This window comes from Necator americanus, chromosome II, assembly GCF_031761385.1.
Source record: "Necator americanus strain Aroian chromosome II, whole genome shotgun sequence".
In the NCBI taxonomy this organism is placed as follows: Eukaryota; Metazoa; Nematoda; class Chromadorea; order Rhabditida; family Ancylostomatidae; genus Necator; species Necator americanus.
Window position 1 is genome coordinate 32132333 of NC_087372.1, and position 15877 is coordinate 32148209.

The 15877-nt window shown below is 42.1% G+C and overlaps 4 protein-coding genes across 6 annotated transcripts; 2 read left to right on the forward strand and 2 right to left on the reverse strand.

Moving 5' to 3' along the window:
• Window positions 1–31: 31 nt before the first annotated feature.
• On the forward strand, window positions 32–1452 carry RB195_020140 (uncharacterized protein; the record flags this gene model as incomplete). The annotated part of the gene is made up of 6 exons (XM_064188308.1): window positions 32–138; window positions 214–297; window positions 359–477; window positions 1053–1150; window positions 1212–1265; window positions 1336–1452. 6 exons carry the CDS (start codon window positions 32–34, stop codon window positions 1450–1452), a joined length of 579 nt encoding a protein of 192 aa, XP_064044189.1.
• A 14-nt stretch (window positions 1453–1466) lies between these two features.
• RB195_020141 (uncharacterized protein) lies at window positions 1467–6099 on the reverse strand (the record flags this gene model as incomplete). Of its 2 annotated transcripts, XM_064188309.1 has the most annotated exons (11): window positions 1467–1490; window positions 1598–1729; window positions 1824–1973; window positions 2061–2190; window positions 2575–2673; window positions 3028–3163; window positions 3231–3386; window positions 3450–3553; window positions 3665–3782; window positions 3919–3996; window positions 6081–6099. In XM_064188309.1, the coding sequence occupies 11 exons, from the start codon at window positions 6097–6099 to the stop codon at window positions 1467–1469; spliced, it is 1146 nt and encodes a 381-aa protein (XP_064044190.1). The 2 variants fall into 2 exon arrangements, with proteins under 2 accessions (XP_064044190.1, XP_064044191.1); XM_064188310.1 differs by lacking the exon at window positions 6081–6099 and having other exon boundaries at window positions 3919–3991.
• A 159-nt stretch (window positions 6100–6258) lies between these two features.
• On the reverse strand, window positions 6259–10529 carry RB195_020142 (uncharacterized protein; the record flags this gene model as incomplete). Its single annotated transcript, XM_013447836.2, has 8 exons — window positions 6259–6328; window positions 6405–6562; window positions 6826–7162; window positions 7216–7307; window positions 7371–7488; window positions 8775–8896; window positions 10223–10366; window positions 10509–10529. The coding sequence occupies 8 exons, from the start codon at window positions 10527–10529 to the stop codon at window positions 6259–6261; spliced, it is 1062 nt and encodes a 353-aa protein (XP_013303290.2).
• A 382-nt stretch (window positions 10530–10911) lies between these two features.
• RB195_020143 (uncharacterized protein) lies at window positions 10912–15605 on the forward strand (the record flags this gene model as incomplete). Of its 2 annotated transcripts, XM_064188312.1 has the most annotated exons (5): window positions 11566–11574; window positions 11653–11711; window positions 14535–14614; window positions 14738–14826; window positions 15507–15605. In XM_064188312.1, the coding sequence occupies 5 exons, from the start codon at window positions 11566–11568 to the stop codon at window positions 15603–15605; spliced, it is 336 nt and encodes a 111-aa protein (XP_064044193.1). The 2 variants fall into 2 exon arrangements, with proteins under 2 accessions (XP_064044192.1, XP_064044193.1); XM_064188311.1 differs by lacking the exons at window positions 11566–11574; window positions 11653–11711; window positions 14535–14614 and adding exons at window positions 10912–11137; window positions 11432–11446.
• Between the last annotated feature and the right edge of the window lie 272 nt (window positions 15606–15877).

Consider the following 15877-nt stretch of genomic DNA (forward strand, 5'->3'; position numbering starts at 1 on the left):
AGAAACCTAACTACCGTTCATTTCTACTTAAATGACGGTACTGACAACCCGTCTACTTGTCCCATTCTCGATAATTACCCTCATATCAGCCGCCAATCTGTTCTGTGACAACGGTCTCTTCTGTAGTAGGGTCCCACAGTACGTTGAAATTGCTAATTTTGTGTATTGAAACCAATAGTTACACTAGCGTTTATACTTAGTCTGCTCTTTCAGTCGCGCATGGCTAGCCAGACGCAGAATTGCGTTGCGACTAGCAGAATTTCATCAGCTCACAAAAGACGAAGGATTCATTGCAATGTAAGAAGTAAAGAGGTGATATCCAGAAATATTTTCATTTCTAAAGAAAACTTCCTTTCAGAAACTCGTCGTTTTTCCCCACATTTGAACAAAAAGCTGTATTATGCAACGATGAACTATATACAGGTTTCCTTATCGAAAAGGATGCAGCACATTGGAATGTCAGCTGTGTATGGACAGGTACGCGACAAAAAGTAACATGATATTGATTCGAGAGCAATATTTACTTTCTTGAGAAATAAAACTTAAGCTAATTTTCACGCAAATGCTGCGAGAATGTCGAGATCCATACACCACAGGTCACATCTTTTTAAAGTACTTTTGTTAGTTAAGACTTCAAGATCGATTCCTTAGCTTGTCAGCGAAGGGGTGCAGCTTAAGTGACTAAAGAAACCGTACCACTAATTTTGCGTAGATAGCAGTGATATGTGTTTAACAGGAATGCGATATTAAGCAAACTGAGGAAGAATGCTTTAAATCCCTTATACAAAAGAAAAGCGTGAATCACTTTTGTTCGCTGTAAACGCATCGCGGCCGTAAAGAAACAAAGCGCTGCGAATTCATGCAGAAATGAAACACTGAAATAGAATTAATGGAATCGCTGAGCTTCGCCCGAAAGGGTGCATTTCAGCGAAACGATTTCTAAAAACAAAAAAAAAACAAGCAGCTGTGAGGATTAGTAACAAAAGGATGTTGTTAAAAACCATGAGAGAATATTACGACGGCAATAACACAAGAAATGGAAGGATATTTAGGCATCGGCTTGTCTGTTACATGTGCTCCAGTGCCTCCACAGTATAACAACGTGCCATTTGCATACATTTCACCTATAGAATGGCAAACACGAATTAAAGTGAGGAATACTACACAGTAAAGAGAACCAAAAACATTTTTGCAAACGTATTTTTTTGCAGAAATTTAGGATGAAGATTGGATGTTCAGCCGAAAAAATCAATCAGACATCGGAGGTTGGACAACCCATTTCTTTTCAACAGAAGTGTGGTAATTCAGAAAACATGAAAAAACACTTAATTTCAGATACCCGAACTTTTTATTTGTAATGAACGATGTATTCAAGGAGGTATTGGCTACGTACCAAGTCTCATAATGCTCTTATCCTTCTCCATAGCATTCATCAAAAATTGTCTCATGTGATTACAGGAACCGCTTCAATAAATATTCTTACCTCCTTCCTAACTTACAATAACAATGAATTAGTTGAAATGCAATATCGAAAGAAAAAGATAAACGTATGGAAGCGACATAGCTGGAGATACAGGAACGGATGAAGCAACACTACCTTTTCTGGCATATACTTCGACAAATTTGCCGCGTCCTGTCGGGCACTCTTCAATTCATCTACTAGCTGATAGCGTGCATCCAAGACTTTACCAACCATCTCGAATTGCTCGAACCCCAGAAGGTCAATGAGCTGCAATTTAGTGATAACAACACTCGAATACTGACTACTCTTCTCGAATTGAAAGTTTTAAATGGATTACTTGGGATGATCTGAAAGCGCTAACCTCTCCTTGCAATTCGTTGTTTGATTTATCCGAACGAAGCAATTCAAACAAATGTTTTGTAATGGTTTCATGATTCTCCGGGAAAAACATGGACAATGAATCCATCAGATTAGCACAGTTTAACTCTGTGGAACGAGATGAAGACGTAGGCTAAAAAATCGATAGGTAAATCTTCCTATGTCCGAAGGATTTGCGGACTAAAAAGTAAAAGTAGATGATAAAAGAATATGACTGAACCTGGTCAACATTGTTTTCAAATATATCGTGATTCGTCGTATTAGAAGGGTGAACTGTAACACTGGAAGTGGAACAAGAGTGAAGCTCCAACTCAGGATTAACCCAGTGCATCTCTGTTGGTATATAAGTCCTGAAAACTTCTCATAAATAAATACAACTTCACTGAGTTAAAGAAAACCCTACTTCTAAGAAAGACTGAAGGAACTATAGTATAGAGAGTTCTGTATAGAGAGAACTTGCGGAGACAAAAGTAAAATCTCAAAGATCAATCTATCGAGGCAAATATGTTAGGTAGAACTTAGATCTCTGAAACTGGTAACTGCTGTACTAAAATACTTTTACATCTGAGTTCTTCTGCTCGGCAGTTTCAGTGTATTGAGTTCTCAGAGAACTGACGAACAACATTCAATTGGGTGTTTTTAGATCATTCAGTTTTTGTTGAGTCGAAATATGCCATCTTCAAAGAAAAAATAATACGCTGACATATTTATGTACAAAAGAAGCGAAAACTTGCATAGTGGTTGCTTCCTTCTTTGGCAGCGATGTTGATGCCATTTCTAGTGCAGATAAGGAAGAAGTGACAACATTCGAGACCACATCTGATGGACCAGTTCTGAAAGAGAGCATCTTCCTTCAGTAGGTTATTTTCATGTGTCAGTCTTAACTCAAGTATAGTCTTTGGATTTTGAAATGTTCGCCAAAGAGAAATCCAGAACACAGAACGCAGGAATAATAGTTAAAACTAAATTAATTAAATAAAATCAAAATAAAATAATGAAAAAGAATGGAAGAATGGATAATGAGACATTTTCAGAAAGGTAAGATAAAGAAGGAGAGGAAACAAGGAATCAGGTAGCAAGTATTCAGAAAACAGTTTTTTCTTTAGTCCGCATTCTTTAAAAATCCACATTCAGCGACAAACGAAAAATACTAATCACGAATCGAGTCGTTGAAGAAGTAAACGCACCCAGTCAACACACAGTCATTTCCAACAACAACAATGTCGTCAACTTTTCCAGGGTTTGATCGAACTAGATTCCATGAAGTAGCTATAGCTTCATGCAACTGTTTCATACCAACAAGGGAGCGAATTTCGGCAACAACTGGCAATACGTACACTTATGCATTGGTCTTTCTGCAAAAAAAAAAATTCGAGTACAAATGAATTACCTTCAGCTATAAGTTTCGCGGTCTCCTCGACATAATCGTCAGGCGATGAGAACAATCCAGCCTTTGCCTGTTCACGCTCAGTGTCAGAAATAGCACCTTTCACATTCTTGAATATATTTATCGCCATTAACAATCGATAGTAAACATTAGACACCCCTGAATTATGATAAATATTCACGAAGATACCATTTTCAATGAATAAAAGATAAGGAAACTCACCTATGACCCGGACTATACTCTCTAGTAACTTCAAAGAATTGCATAATTCATGTTTTATTAGTCGATTTTGACCTCGCATAGCAGTGAGCAGGTCACAGCGAAACCTATAAAACTGAAGATCAAACGATTTCGAAGAGTGCTGGGATTCTTATAAAAGAGGGTTAACCTAGAACACAACAAGTAAACGCTAAAACGGCAAATTTTAATGGAATTACCTGTCTATCACTTGTTCAAACTCTTCAGGCTCTTCTTTGTTCTCATTTGCTAAAGCAAGAGATTTCGGATGATGGGGAAGAATTGAAAGCATAGCTCCATTCTGAGCAGAGAGCCTTTCTAAACAACACTAAATTAACCATATATGCAAAAATACTGTACCTATTTTTTTCCCGATCTGAAGATCACTCAGGAATAAAGTATATGAGCAAATAAGAGAAAGGACTAAGTGCTTTTAAAATGAACAAAAAATTACGATTACGCTCCAGGGGATTCTTTGTGCTTGTCGCCTCATCTAGTCGAGCTTGGAAGTTCTGCACTTTCCTCATAGTCCCTGAGATAGATATCGTAGTCACGTACTAAGAAACAGTCATTTCTACGAAAAAAAAAGGATGCTAGGTAAAAGTTCGAGGAGAGATATCACACATTTAATACAAATATGCTTATAGGAGGCTTTGAAGTGGGGACCAGTCCTACTGCTGTACAGCACACAAATCTTAAAGTCTTTCTTTTCGCAGAATAAAGCACATATTGTGTTCATATCACGAAGTAAACCAAAAGGGAGGAGGGGAAATATGTATATGAATTCAAAGAAAGACGGAGCGCGTAGTAACTGTAATCGCACACCTTACGTCACATTTTGAAAGATTGCACAAGCGGAGGATGTGCCCCCGCTCATCCCTCCGCTGCAATCCTTCTCGGTCGGGACTGGGATTGCAAGAACTTCGAGAAATTCCGTGGACTAATTTGAATGACTCGTATCATGCTTACTTCCAGCTATTTACCTAGAGGACATATTTCGAAGGGTAATAGCTATTTCCTCCACACATCTTCCCATGTTTTGAGGAGGGAAGTTTTTTTTTATTCGATTTCTAATATCCTGCGGCTCGTTGCTGTGCACTTCTTCTTATTTCGCTTTTTGTTGGGTGCGAAGGTATTTGGCGGAGGGGTCTACTCAACCCACACTGCTCTAGTCGAACGGCACTCCACTGCACTTGGAGCGCGGAAATCGTCACTAGATTACAAAAGAAGAACTGTTCCTAACTGTCAAATGGCTTTCTCCATTGAGGAGACAAAAGTTCATCAATGGACAGCTCATCACTGGAAATAAATGAATGTGTCAATCGGGTTCTAAAACCTAAGCATTATTAGTCTTAGAAGATCTACATAATATAGGGTAAAGCTAATAAGAGAAAAAAGGAAGATATAGCTGGAGCTACTCATACTTTAACCCCACCAAACTCTCCAAACAGGCTTACTGGAAGTGAATAGCTAAGTCGTATCATCTAGTACTTACAAAGATTAGAGAAGAACTGAAAGTGGCTTAAGAAATGGCTCCTCCGCAATCTGCATTTGACAGCTAAGAACCGTTTTTTGCTCTGAGAGCGACTTTTTCTCCTCCGCCAACGATTTCCGCGTTCTAAGTGCAGTTCAGTTTGAGTACAGTTTGATTAGAGCAGTGTTGAGAGCCCCCAACTACACAAGTAACTTCAGCACCCTTTATGCCGGCTAGATTAGCTGTCCAAGACTACAGTCGGTCAAAACGTGGCAAACAGTGGCGTTTCCGGTGAAGATGGGGGAATCGTCACTTCATGTGATTTCCCTTTTCGCGCAATTTCTGGAAGCTTTCTGCTATGAGTGTACTCTGAGCCCTATGAGAGAAAACGAAGAAAAGCACTAAGAGAATGTGTAACTTCCCCTCCAGCAAAGCCCGTCCATGTTCCGCATTGTGGCGCAGAATCGATGCGCCATTGGTGAGAAAAAAGATTCGACGCGGCAGGACAGCCACGTAGGAAATGACGAATTTTGAGTGAAAAACTTTTCAAGTTCGAGTTCTAGATGAAGCTCGAAAAGTGTAGAACAACATATGGATTTGCAGCACGTAGTAGACTGCTTATTGTGACAACAAAGATTTACTTGGATGGAAAGAACTCGATCATCCACGTGTTCCCTTCAGTCCATCAGGATGTTATTACGTTGGCCGCCTTCACGCAGAGCTTCTCATATCAAGGCTCCTTAAGTCTACGTCAGGAGGATCGGTGCAACCACAGTGTAACAAGGAAAGCTGCGGTGTATGCAACAGAATAACGAGTAATTGGGTACAGCCACCTGCGTTGGTAGCCACAACCAATATTGGTTACTTTGGAGGACGGTATCAGCCTAAGCTGGATGGGATTACCATTTTTAAATATGGCTAAAGAAGAACTACAATAAGACAGTCATAGTCTTGCAGCGGATAACTGTTTTTTTTTTTTTGTAAAAGTAGTCTGATCAAAGACATTTCTAAGCTGCAACCAGCAAACCGCAAGATTTCTTTTGGTAATCTGGGTTAGCCTGCGGTGAGGCAGTTGTTGCATTTAATCTGCTTTCGGTAATGTCTGTGATACAGAATATTTCAAGATGTGAACTCGCGAGAACTAAATACTAACAAATTCATTACATAAACTCTACATATAAATACATCTACAAAAGAAGGAGAAATGAGGCCTACACAACTACAATAAAATCTACGCTCGGAGGGTGGCAACTAACACAACAAAACATTAGAAAACCACAACTTTTATTGAGAGCGAATAAAGGAGAGCGGGAACACAGTTTAGGCCTTGCTGGCGATGTAAGCGAGCAGGTCAACAACACGGTGCGAGTATCCGTACTCATTATCATACCTAAATATAAGGGAGTTTATTTTTTACACTTCAAAATCACAATAACACTAACACTTATAGTTACGGAAAGACCAACCATGAGATAAGTTTAACGAAGTTAGGGTTGAGACAGATGCACGCTCCTGCGTCGAAGATAGAGGAATGTGTGTCAGATACGAAGTCAGTCGACACAACTTGGTCCTCTGTGTATCCCAAAATACCCTTCATCGGTCCCTCCGCAGCCGCTTTGATAATCTGAATATGTTGACTACTAAAGAGAGCAACAAGAGCAATGTAGTATGATTCAGTGGCATTGAGGGTCTCAAAAACACATAGCGATTTCTTCATTCATTTGCCAGCAATCTGCAATTTATGCAGCAAACGTACGTACGTGCATACATTGTTGTATGCAAGACCTTTCAAGCACTATTCCCCTCTTCCAACACATGAGAATTTCCCAATTGAAAAGAAAAACTAAAGCAAATCATGAAAATGTTGCTCAATGTTGAAATAGATACCTTTTTGATGTCATCCATGCTAGCTGGCTTTTCAAGACGGCAGGTGAGGTCGACAACAGAAACGTCGGGGGTTGGGACACGGAAAGCCATCCCAGTAAGCTTGCCGTTCAGGGCTGGGATAACTTTGCCGACAGCCTTAGCCGCACCAGTAGAAGCAGGAATGATGTTCTGAGCAGCACCACGTCCATCACGCCACAACTTTCCAGATGGTCCATCGACGGTCTTCTGGGTAGCAGTGGTGGCATGTACAGTGGTCATCAATCCTTCTATGATTCCGAAGTGGTCGTGAATGACCTTGGCTAGTGGAGCCAGACAGTTTGTTGTACATGAGGCGTTACTAAAGATTGATATTACTTTTATTTTAAATATTGAGACTAAAATTATTAGCACCTAATGATGTGGTTGTTCGAGGCATTGTATGCTTCGTGGTTTACACCCATCACAAACATCGGGGCATCAGCGGATGGAGCAGAGATAACAACCTAAATCATCTTCAGTAACATCTATCACAGACATGCTCTTGAACTTTGATCTTAATTAGCTACCTTCTTAGCGCCACCCTTCAAGTGTGCCGACGCCTTATCAATAGTGGTGAACACACCAGTCGATTCCACGATGTATTCGGCTCCATCGGCTCCCCATGGGATTTCAGCGGGGTCCTTGCTGAAGTAGAAATAATAATAGAAATTAATTTAGCATGCAATTCTCTGAATTAACAAACACCTCATTTCATACTAACGAACGTATTCACATACATCTTCACTTCTAGCGTCTTGCTCACGAAGAACAAATGCTCAGTCTGAGCGGACTGACTTTCTATCTGTCAACATACGGATGTGCACGTTGTAAACCTTCGAGCGCCTTTGAACAAACTGCCAATACCACTTTTTTCCCATGCTCAAACATTTTCGGACAAAATGGTAAGGATAGCTACGTTTGGTCTCTGAGCCGCAAGCCATTTAGAACGAAGCATTCTCAGCTAACTGATAAGATAATACAATCATAACACCGCATCTCAGAATGACTCCACTACTACGTGTTTGTTTAAAATAAAAACTATATGACCGCAAATGCAACCGAGATGCCGAAAGAAAAACGTCAATTCTTTGCATCCTTCTTCTTTCAATTTTTTACTATTAAGACAGTCTTTGCACTAAAAAAAAACAGGGTAAGATACTACAAAGAAAAATTCGATTGAAATGAAAACAATTCGCTAATTATTCCCAAAACCATTTGTCAAACAACAGGTTTACTTCATGCTGATTTATGATGGAACCTGCTTATTAATTCTCGACTAACGAATCCAGTATAGCAACCGCTACGCTTGTATGTGCTGTTGACAGTGAAAGTCAAAAACCGGTCAGAAAAGAAGAAAATAATGAACATTTCTGATTTTTTTCCATACATAGCTACATCACAGAGCAAAGGTTAGTGCAGAGAAGCAAAAAAAGTATCGGCCTTAGAGTTCGTTGCCCTCTGCAACAATACCTTAATGTGATGTGAACGCGAACTCATGCACATCAATATGCGATCGCCGAAACTGGGAGAAAAACTACGGCCGCCAAACACCAGCCCCCTCACTCGCCTAAATACTCCCGACAACGCACAGAAACGCACGTAGCATGATCATGGAGCAGTTGAGAGATGAATTGCCATGTGAAATCCGCCTTATCCTACTCTCAATCCAAAAGGAATCCGCTCGTAGAGGTTCTATGAAAATCTTGATAATAGCGGAAACCCATTTTAGGTGTGCAATCATAGCTTCCTCAAGAGTGCAGCAATGCTTGTTATAGACAAATCTAAATTTCCATTACAGCAATCCAAAAACTGTCAGGTAGCTCTTAATTCGAAGTTCAAATTCAAAATTCAACGTTGCGTTTGTCTGATAACCGCATGGTTTCAATAAATAAGCAGCTTTTTTCATTATTCCTTAAACATCCGAGGATTACCTGTTGTGGACCTTGATCCTGTGCGTGCTTTTTCCCTCCTTGCTTACAACAAGGTGGTCACCCTCATGTGCAACGCTACCCTTGAACCGGCCGTGGGTGGAATCGTATTTGAAGAGGTACACCTGAAAAATACACTTCTGACGTCTCGGAAAAAGATATTTTAGAAGCACGGTGAAGAAGGACAACTGATAAAGAAAGTGAACTTGAATTTAGTTTCTTCGAATCTACTGAATTTCCACTAGATATTGTTGTAGATAAAGTAATTCCAATCGCGAAGGCAACGGAGACGGAATCCTCTTTGTGAATTTGCAATAACCTTCTCATCGTCAAATGCGCCATTGTTAAAACATGCATTCGTATCGCTAATTGTTGTTTTTCAAAAGTTCCTATCTGCTGACAATGCGAAAGTGTAAAAGGAGCTTTCGAAAACATGCTGTGACGAAATCGATAGGTATAGTTTCCCAATCGCATACGTCTGCCTCACAATTTCTCCCAAGTTACGCTTGGCGTCATCGAATTGCTATGGGTTTGAAAATGAGTGGAACTTTTTAAGCAAAGACGAAACGCAATCTTTGTGTGAGAGAGAGAAATAAATATGTATCGACATCCCTGTTCCACTAGATATTGTTGTAGATAAAGTAATTATTTGAAGAGGTACACCTGAAAACCTGTCATCGTTAAGAGTGTCTGCTAATTTACTTTATGCTGACATTATTGGGTGTTCCTCTCTAAAGCGAGCGGACTGAAGCGCGACAAGTCACAGCCAGACGACGAGATATTCATTCACTCTTCAGTTGTCAAAAGTACTAATTGAGGTACTATCCTAGACAGGGGCATTTTTCAATTTCAAATCCGGATACGGTAGAGTTTTCTCTTGGAGTTGCTTCTTCGAAGAATCGAATCTCTTTGATCTTCCTAAGGCTTCTGATTAGTGAATTTGTAGAGGACGTTCAGCGTTTTACTCTTGGAACTCTGCACTGAGAATTCAGACTGGCCCCCAAACTAGGATAGCGCCCTTATGGGTCTCAAAGTATTGACTCTCGTAGTACCGAGTACAATTGTGTACCGCCTCGAGTTGCAGAGGTCGCAGAATTATTTGATCACTGTACCCTCTTGATTTTGTGTTAGGCTTCCGCAAACCACGCTAAGTTAAAAATGCGCCAAAGAGCACTTAGAAATAAAAACTTGTATCGCTCAGCGCTTGCCTCGCCTTACTTCATCATCAGTGCCTATTAATCATTTTTACTTTTCAATCTCACAGTTTCCTTACGACACATCACCTCGTACATGACCTAATCTAGATCAGAAGACAACCGCATCGCAACGAAATTCCAGCTTTAATCAATTAGATGAATCTGACATCAATTAGAGCGCAGCTTCAATTCCCTTCTATTTCCGGATAATCATGTAAGAAATTCTACTAGTATGATCAGTCACAGTTAACATACCATATAGTCAATGTTGATGAAGGGATCATTGACGGATACCACTTCGACGGAGTCCTTCTCCACCGCAGCGCGGAGTACCAGACGGCCGATACGGCCAAATCCGTTGATTCCAACCTTTGGCTTGGGCATGTCACCAAAAAACGGCTGAAGAGAAAAAATGTTCGTGTAGTAGCTGGTAGTTAGACGCATATAATCGCTAAGAATATCGACGTTACGGAAATATTGAAATTAAAAAGAAAAATAGTAGAGGTGAGATGAAGAACAGCAACAGTGAATGTATGCAAACCAGATCCAGTACTGCTCCCATGATATGCAATATTCACGTATCCAAGTATGTGGATGTAAAACTCTTGATTATTGAAATGTTCCCTGATAAGGATTGTGATCAACAGTTGTAGTAGAAAACTTCGATAGATGTTGCTTGATTGTGGTGCGGGCGGTGAACACTTGAGAATACACCTCAAAACTGGACGACTCCGGATGTGATGAGCGAAACGAACGTAACGCCGGTATTCTGAGCGAAACAAGCACGATTCAGTAGAAGTAAGCATGGATGAGGATGGTAAGAAGAGGTGGAGATGAAGGCTGGCCGACCTTAGGATTACATTTCGGACAAGTAAACGCATATTGCGGACGGACGGAGCTAGCAGCGGGCACAGCGGCGAGCGAGGTCGACGGGCGATGGCAAAATGGCGGAGGAACGACTCGCTGCGGAAAAAAGCAATGCCACGCCCAGTCGGCTGGATCGATGCAGACTGGAAAACAGCCGTGTGGTGCACCCGCGCCGACCACACAGCGCCAATCCTGACTTTCCACCTGGAGGACTGTTAGAAATAGGGGATGTGAGTCGAGAACCAGCTCTCCTGAAGTATGGTCCTACAGACAGTACATCTATGTACGGTACGCGATACAACGGTCGGCACAGACTTCATCGCCACCCGATGTAGATCAGCAGAACGTACGATAGAGATCGGACTGCAACTGAGATTGGTAGGAGTGGAATTGAATGAACCTATCTTTTCGACAGTATTAAATACCTGATCGATATCTTCGATTTGGAGAGGTTTAGCCAACTTGTTAGGCACGTATGAACACAACAACTAGCTCGACATTGGTTCACTGTCGTGGATTTGATCTTCAGAGAAGTTTATTTACTTATTTGTTTCATATAACTAACTACGAACGATGAACAGTGATTGATCAACAAAGGTGTTGGCGCCACAGGTACGTGTTATCGTTGATCACAATCAATCAATCAATAAAATGCGCCATATTCCGTTCTGTGATGAGTAAAGTTAAACTACTCAATTTCCAATCACCGCTTGCTCCTTAAACATCAGGAAATGATGTTGGTGAGTCCATCATCCGATTACGTCGATATGGTGCCCCAAAAAAGCAACTGACTCGCGAAATTGGAATTATTGTTTCAGTTGCTGCGCGGCTGGACTCATTCGATATCGATTAGCGCAGCACTGTGGCGAACACACTGGTACACAGATCAATAGAAAGTACATACATACAGGAATTCCAGTTTGTTTGCTTGTATTTGCTTTTGCCCTTTCAAAAGTGTCTGCTCTACAGAGATGTGCTGGAGTGCATGTTATTCCTAGACCGTAATTGATTTCTTGTTCCCTGGATAGGAATACAATGTACAGCTACGCTGTAGAGCTCGCCAGCTGCACTTCTACTCCGTTATATGGTCGGATCAATACGACATGAGGCTCGGTGGAGTTGCGTAAACGACCGCGCTCGAAGCGGCCCGTTGGCACCCATGCTGTAAGGATCGGGGTGGGACCCTCGCACACTGCAACAATGAGTGGTTTTAGCAAGGGTCCCCTTCGATCCTAACCGGTAGGCTCTACCGCGCCGTCTCCAGTGCAACCGCTCACGCAACTGCACAGTGTTTCATAACGTTTTCACTCGACTGTACTCGGGTCCCACTCCAACTCCACCACATTCACAGTGCAGCCGCGACGCAGCACTCGTGATATGGCCACCTGTAGAATGAACCAAGCAAGAAGTGTGGGGTCATTGTCATATTTTTGTTCTCTTGCGATTACCACGAGATCATAGCCAACAGTGGCGACGGCATGGAACGGCGCGCATGTCTAAACGCTGCCTGGACTGCCGCCTGACCACGTGCAAGACGATAGGTCCCGCCTTTCTTTTATTTGCAATCTGCGCAAGAACAGATGTTCACGTTCGCAGACTACAAATAATAGAAAGACGGCGCTTCCAGAAATCTTCCAAACTGCAAAGTCTATTGGAGATCCTCGAGCTGCGTTCCATTGTGCTTCAAGGCTTCACCCCACGAATCCGAATTGGTACGAATTTCAGGTGGGGTATTCGTATACGGGATAGTAGATTATGGAGAGGGGGTGATTCCGTCCATTTCTTCCTAACTGCCGTAAAAAACGGCCCGGAAGATAAGGCTGCGGGCGTTCTGGCGCGCTCCAGTCGAACTCCTTCTAGAAAAAGGGGGGCCACAACGCCCGCAGCCGTATCTTCCGGGCCGTTTTTTACGGCAGTTAGGAAGAAATGGACGGAATCACTCCCCTCTCCATAATCTACTATCCCGCATACGAATACTCCACCTGAAATCCGTGCCACCTCAGATTCGTGGGGTGATGCCTTTAAGATGGAGGTACAGTAGACGTTTTACCGTTGGGACCCCTATTCAAATGGTCACCGCTAGCTGTGGTAGACTTAGACTCTCACACTTGCGTGGGAACGGTGAAAGGGCGTCGCGTTCGAACGCAAATGCCTACGACGTTTTGCATCATTAATCAAGTAGTTCTGATCGGAATGCAACTCGGAATTTTTCTGAACTGGTACACATGTGTCATGGAACAGAAAACGTTCGAAGGCTGTGCTCTAGTCTCATTTCGAGGAAGTAGATGCACTCTAGACAACTTCGAGAGTTTTAATTTTTCACGGATACCAGTCACGTGCTGACTTAAGTTGCGAAAGAACTTTGATGGAACGGCAACTATTTCACAACAATCAAGTTTCAGCCATAGCGCGGAATCATTTAGGGATACCAAAGGTTAGAAATCAGTTCGCTGCAGTGGTTTTAGCAGCAGAAATGGACATGGCTCTGAGAACTATTTCGAAAATATTCCGTATCCTGTTTGACTTAAGATAGACAATTTCTGGTCATAAAAATTCTTCATATTTTGGAAAAGAATGACAGAGTAAGAATAAATCAAATGCTTCTGATATGAACAGCTCAGAAATTCAGTGTATTATTAGAGTAGCAGTACCAAGAGTGGTTCTACACCAGATGAAATAAAATGTATGAAATAACCGCACAAGAAGAGAAACTTGAAAAGAAACAAAAAAGATGAGAAAAAAAAACACCAAGCAATGTCTGTTGCGCTGCTGCTGTTGTACTGTTTTCTCTGTTATTCCTCGTGACTTTTAATTTCTGTTCATGCGTCAATACGACTGTGATCTAGGTGCCCCATGCGTGAAAATAGGATCTTTCTCGTAAATGGTGCCCAACACGAATAATAATACCAGGTGTACGAGTCATGCAATCTGTCTGCACACATAAGCTGCTTTCCTGCAATTATGGATCGATACAGAACTCGATTCATCTGTTTGAATAAATCCCCATAGTTTTTGTTAATGGTATGGATGTGTCAATAACTATAAATGAATCGTCCTTGTTGAAGAGGATTATCTGACGGTGGTACGTTCTCACGACGATTGTATTGACAAAGAATCGGATTTGACCGATTAGTTTCAAATCGGGCACGGGAAGAAATATACTCGAGTCAAAACGACATGAAGCACGGTGCAGTTGCGTAAGCGGTTGCACTCAAAGCGGCGCGGTGGAGCGCAGCGGTTAGGATCGAGGACCCCTGTTACCACCGTTCATTGCTGCGGTTCGCGATGGTCCCAACTCGATTCTAACCGCCATCTCCACCGCTCGCCGCTTCGAGCGCAATCGCTTATGCAACAGCACCGTGCTTCGTGTCGATTTGACTCTACTATAGGTATAATTGCATCCATCGTTGACTTTACCCGTATAGAACTACTAAAGCACACTCTTAGTCCTAGGTGGGTTCCAACTCAAGATGGGGGAGGAGGATCAACAACCCCCTCTGTACTTACCCGTATAGAACTACTAAGGCACGCTCTTAGTCCTAAGTGGGTTCCAACTCAAGATGGGGGAGGAGGATCAACGACCCCCTCTGCACTTACCTCGAATAGCCACAATGATGAATAGGGCTACTGATTAGTCGTCACAGCTTATTCATAAATACACCCACAACCAGTCAGCTGTGTCTGGATAGCCGCCGTCAAGGGATTTACGCAATGTGGACGGTAACATCACCCATCATTGTGAATGTTTAATCGACACATTTGGCGCTACAGTTGGAGCTGGTTGGTAATGAAAAAAATGACCGCAACTCGTAAACACAAAACAACGACGCGGGCAAAGGTCCCTTGACTACTGTAGAGACTGATCTTGTATATGATGGATTTGCGTAAGCAATTTCGTTCGAGGCTACTTCTACTCGTTTTTGCATTGCAATTGGCTTGACCGAGCGTCCCATCTGGAGAGCAACCGTTTCCGTAATCGCACCAGGGTTCAGGTCAGTTTGACAAGACTTTATGTTTGCACGTTTGAATCACCTGTGCATCATGTCGTTTTGACTAGACTATGTTTGAAAAAAGAAACAGAAGGCTGGTGTAATCATCATTATGCTGATGTTCATCGAGTTCGCCTTCTTCAAAGCCTCACAGATGATCCACAAAGAGGAGGCGTCAGGGGGTAAAGTGTCATTGGGGGGGGGGGGGGGCACTCAGTGGCACCCTTATTTCTCGAAGTAAATAATCAAATCAATCGAGGCCATAAGGCCGAAGCATTAGTCTTAGGGGATCTATTATATATAAACTTAAGTTACTAAAAGAAAGAAGTAGGTTAGAGCTTCGGGAAATAAGGACGTTACTGGGTGCCTCTGTCCCCCTTCCCAAACAACACTTTACCCGCGTCAGTTGCAATTTCAAAAGTTCACAATGGTAAATGTTAGCAAAAAAAATCAATGCATATGACGAAGCGTTTATATGCACAAGTCTACAACATTCCTTGCACTCATTCCTTTATATTTGTATATTCGTAGCTGCAGAATCACTCTTCCTCTATTCTTACGATTCATCCGCTAAAATACTAGCATTACTTTTCGTTCTATGCCGTGAGATTCAGGGAAGAACAAGCGGCTCAAATCAGAACAGCTCAGAAGTATGCGTATGCGGCAAGTTTCACTTCGTTCAGAGTATTGATCCGGATCGAGGAGGGAACGAACGTGCGTGCTATGTTGAGACAGCAGCAGGGAACGTGATGTCCTTCACGGAACATGCAAAACCACCTTGAAAGATCGCATGTTGTAGGTTTGAACTTCTCAAACAATAATGTCTGTCCGTACGAGGGCATCTGCTAGGTGTCTACGGGTGACTCACTGTCTAGCTTTCTCCTCCTCTCTTTTTTCACACATGGAGCAAGCGCAAAGTTGCACTTTGTTTTAAAGACGAATGATAACAATAGACAATAACAGAAGACAAAGCGCATTGCGTTGGGATAAATCCACTCGGGATACGCCCCCACGTTCACTTCAATTCAAAATCGTTTGAGGTTTACGAACGTGT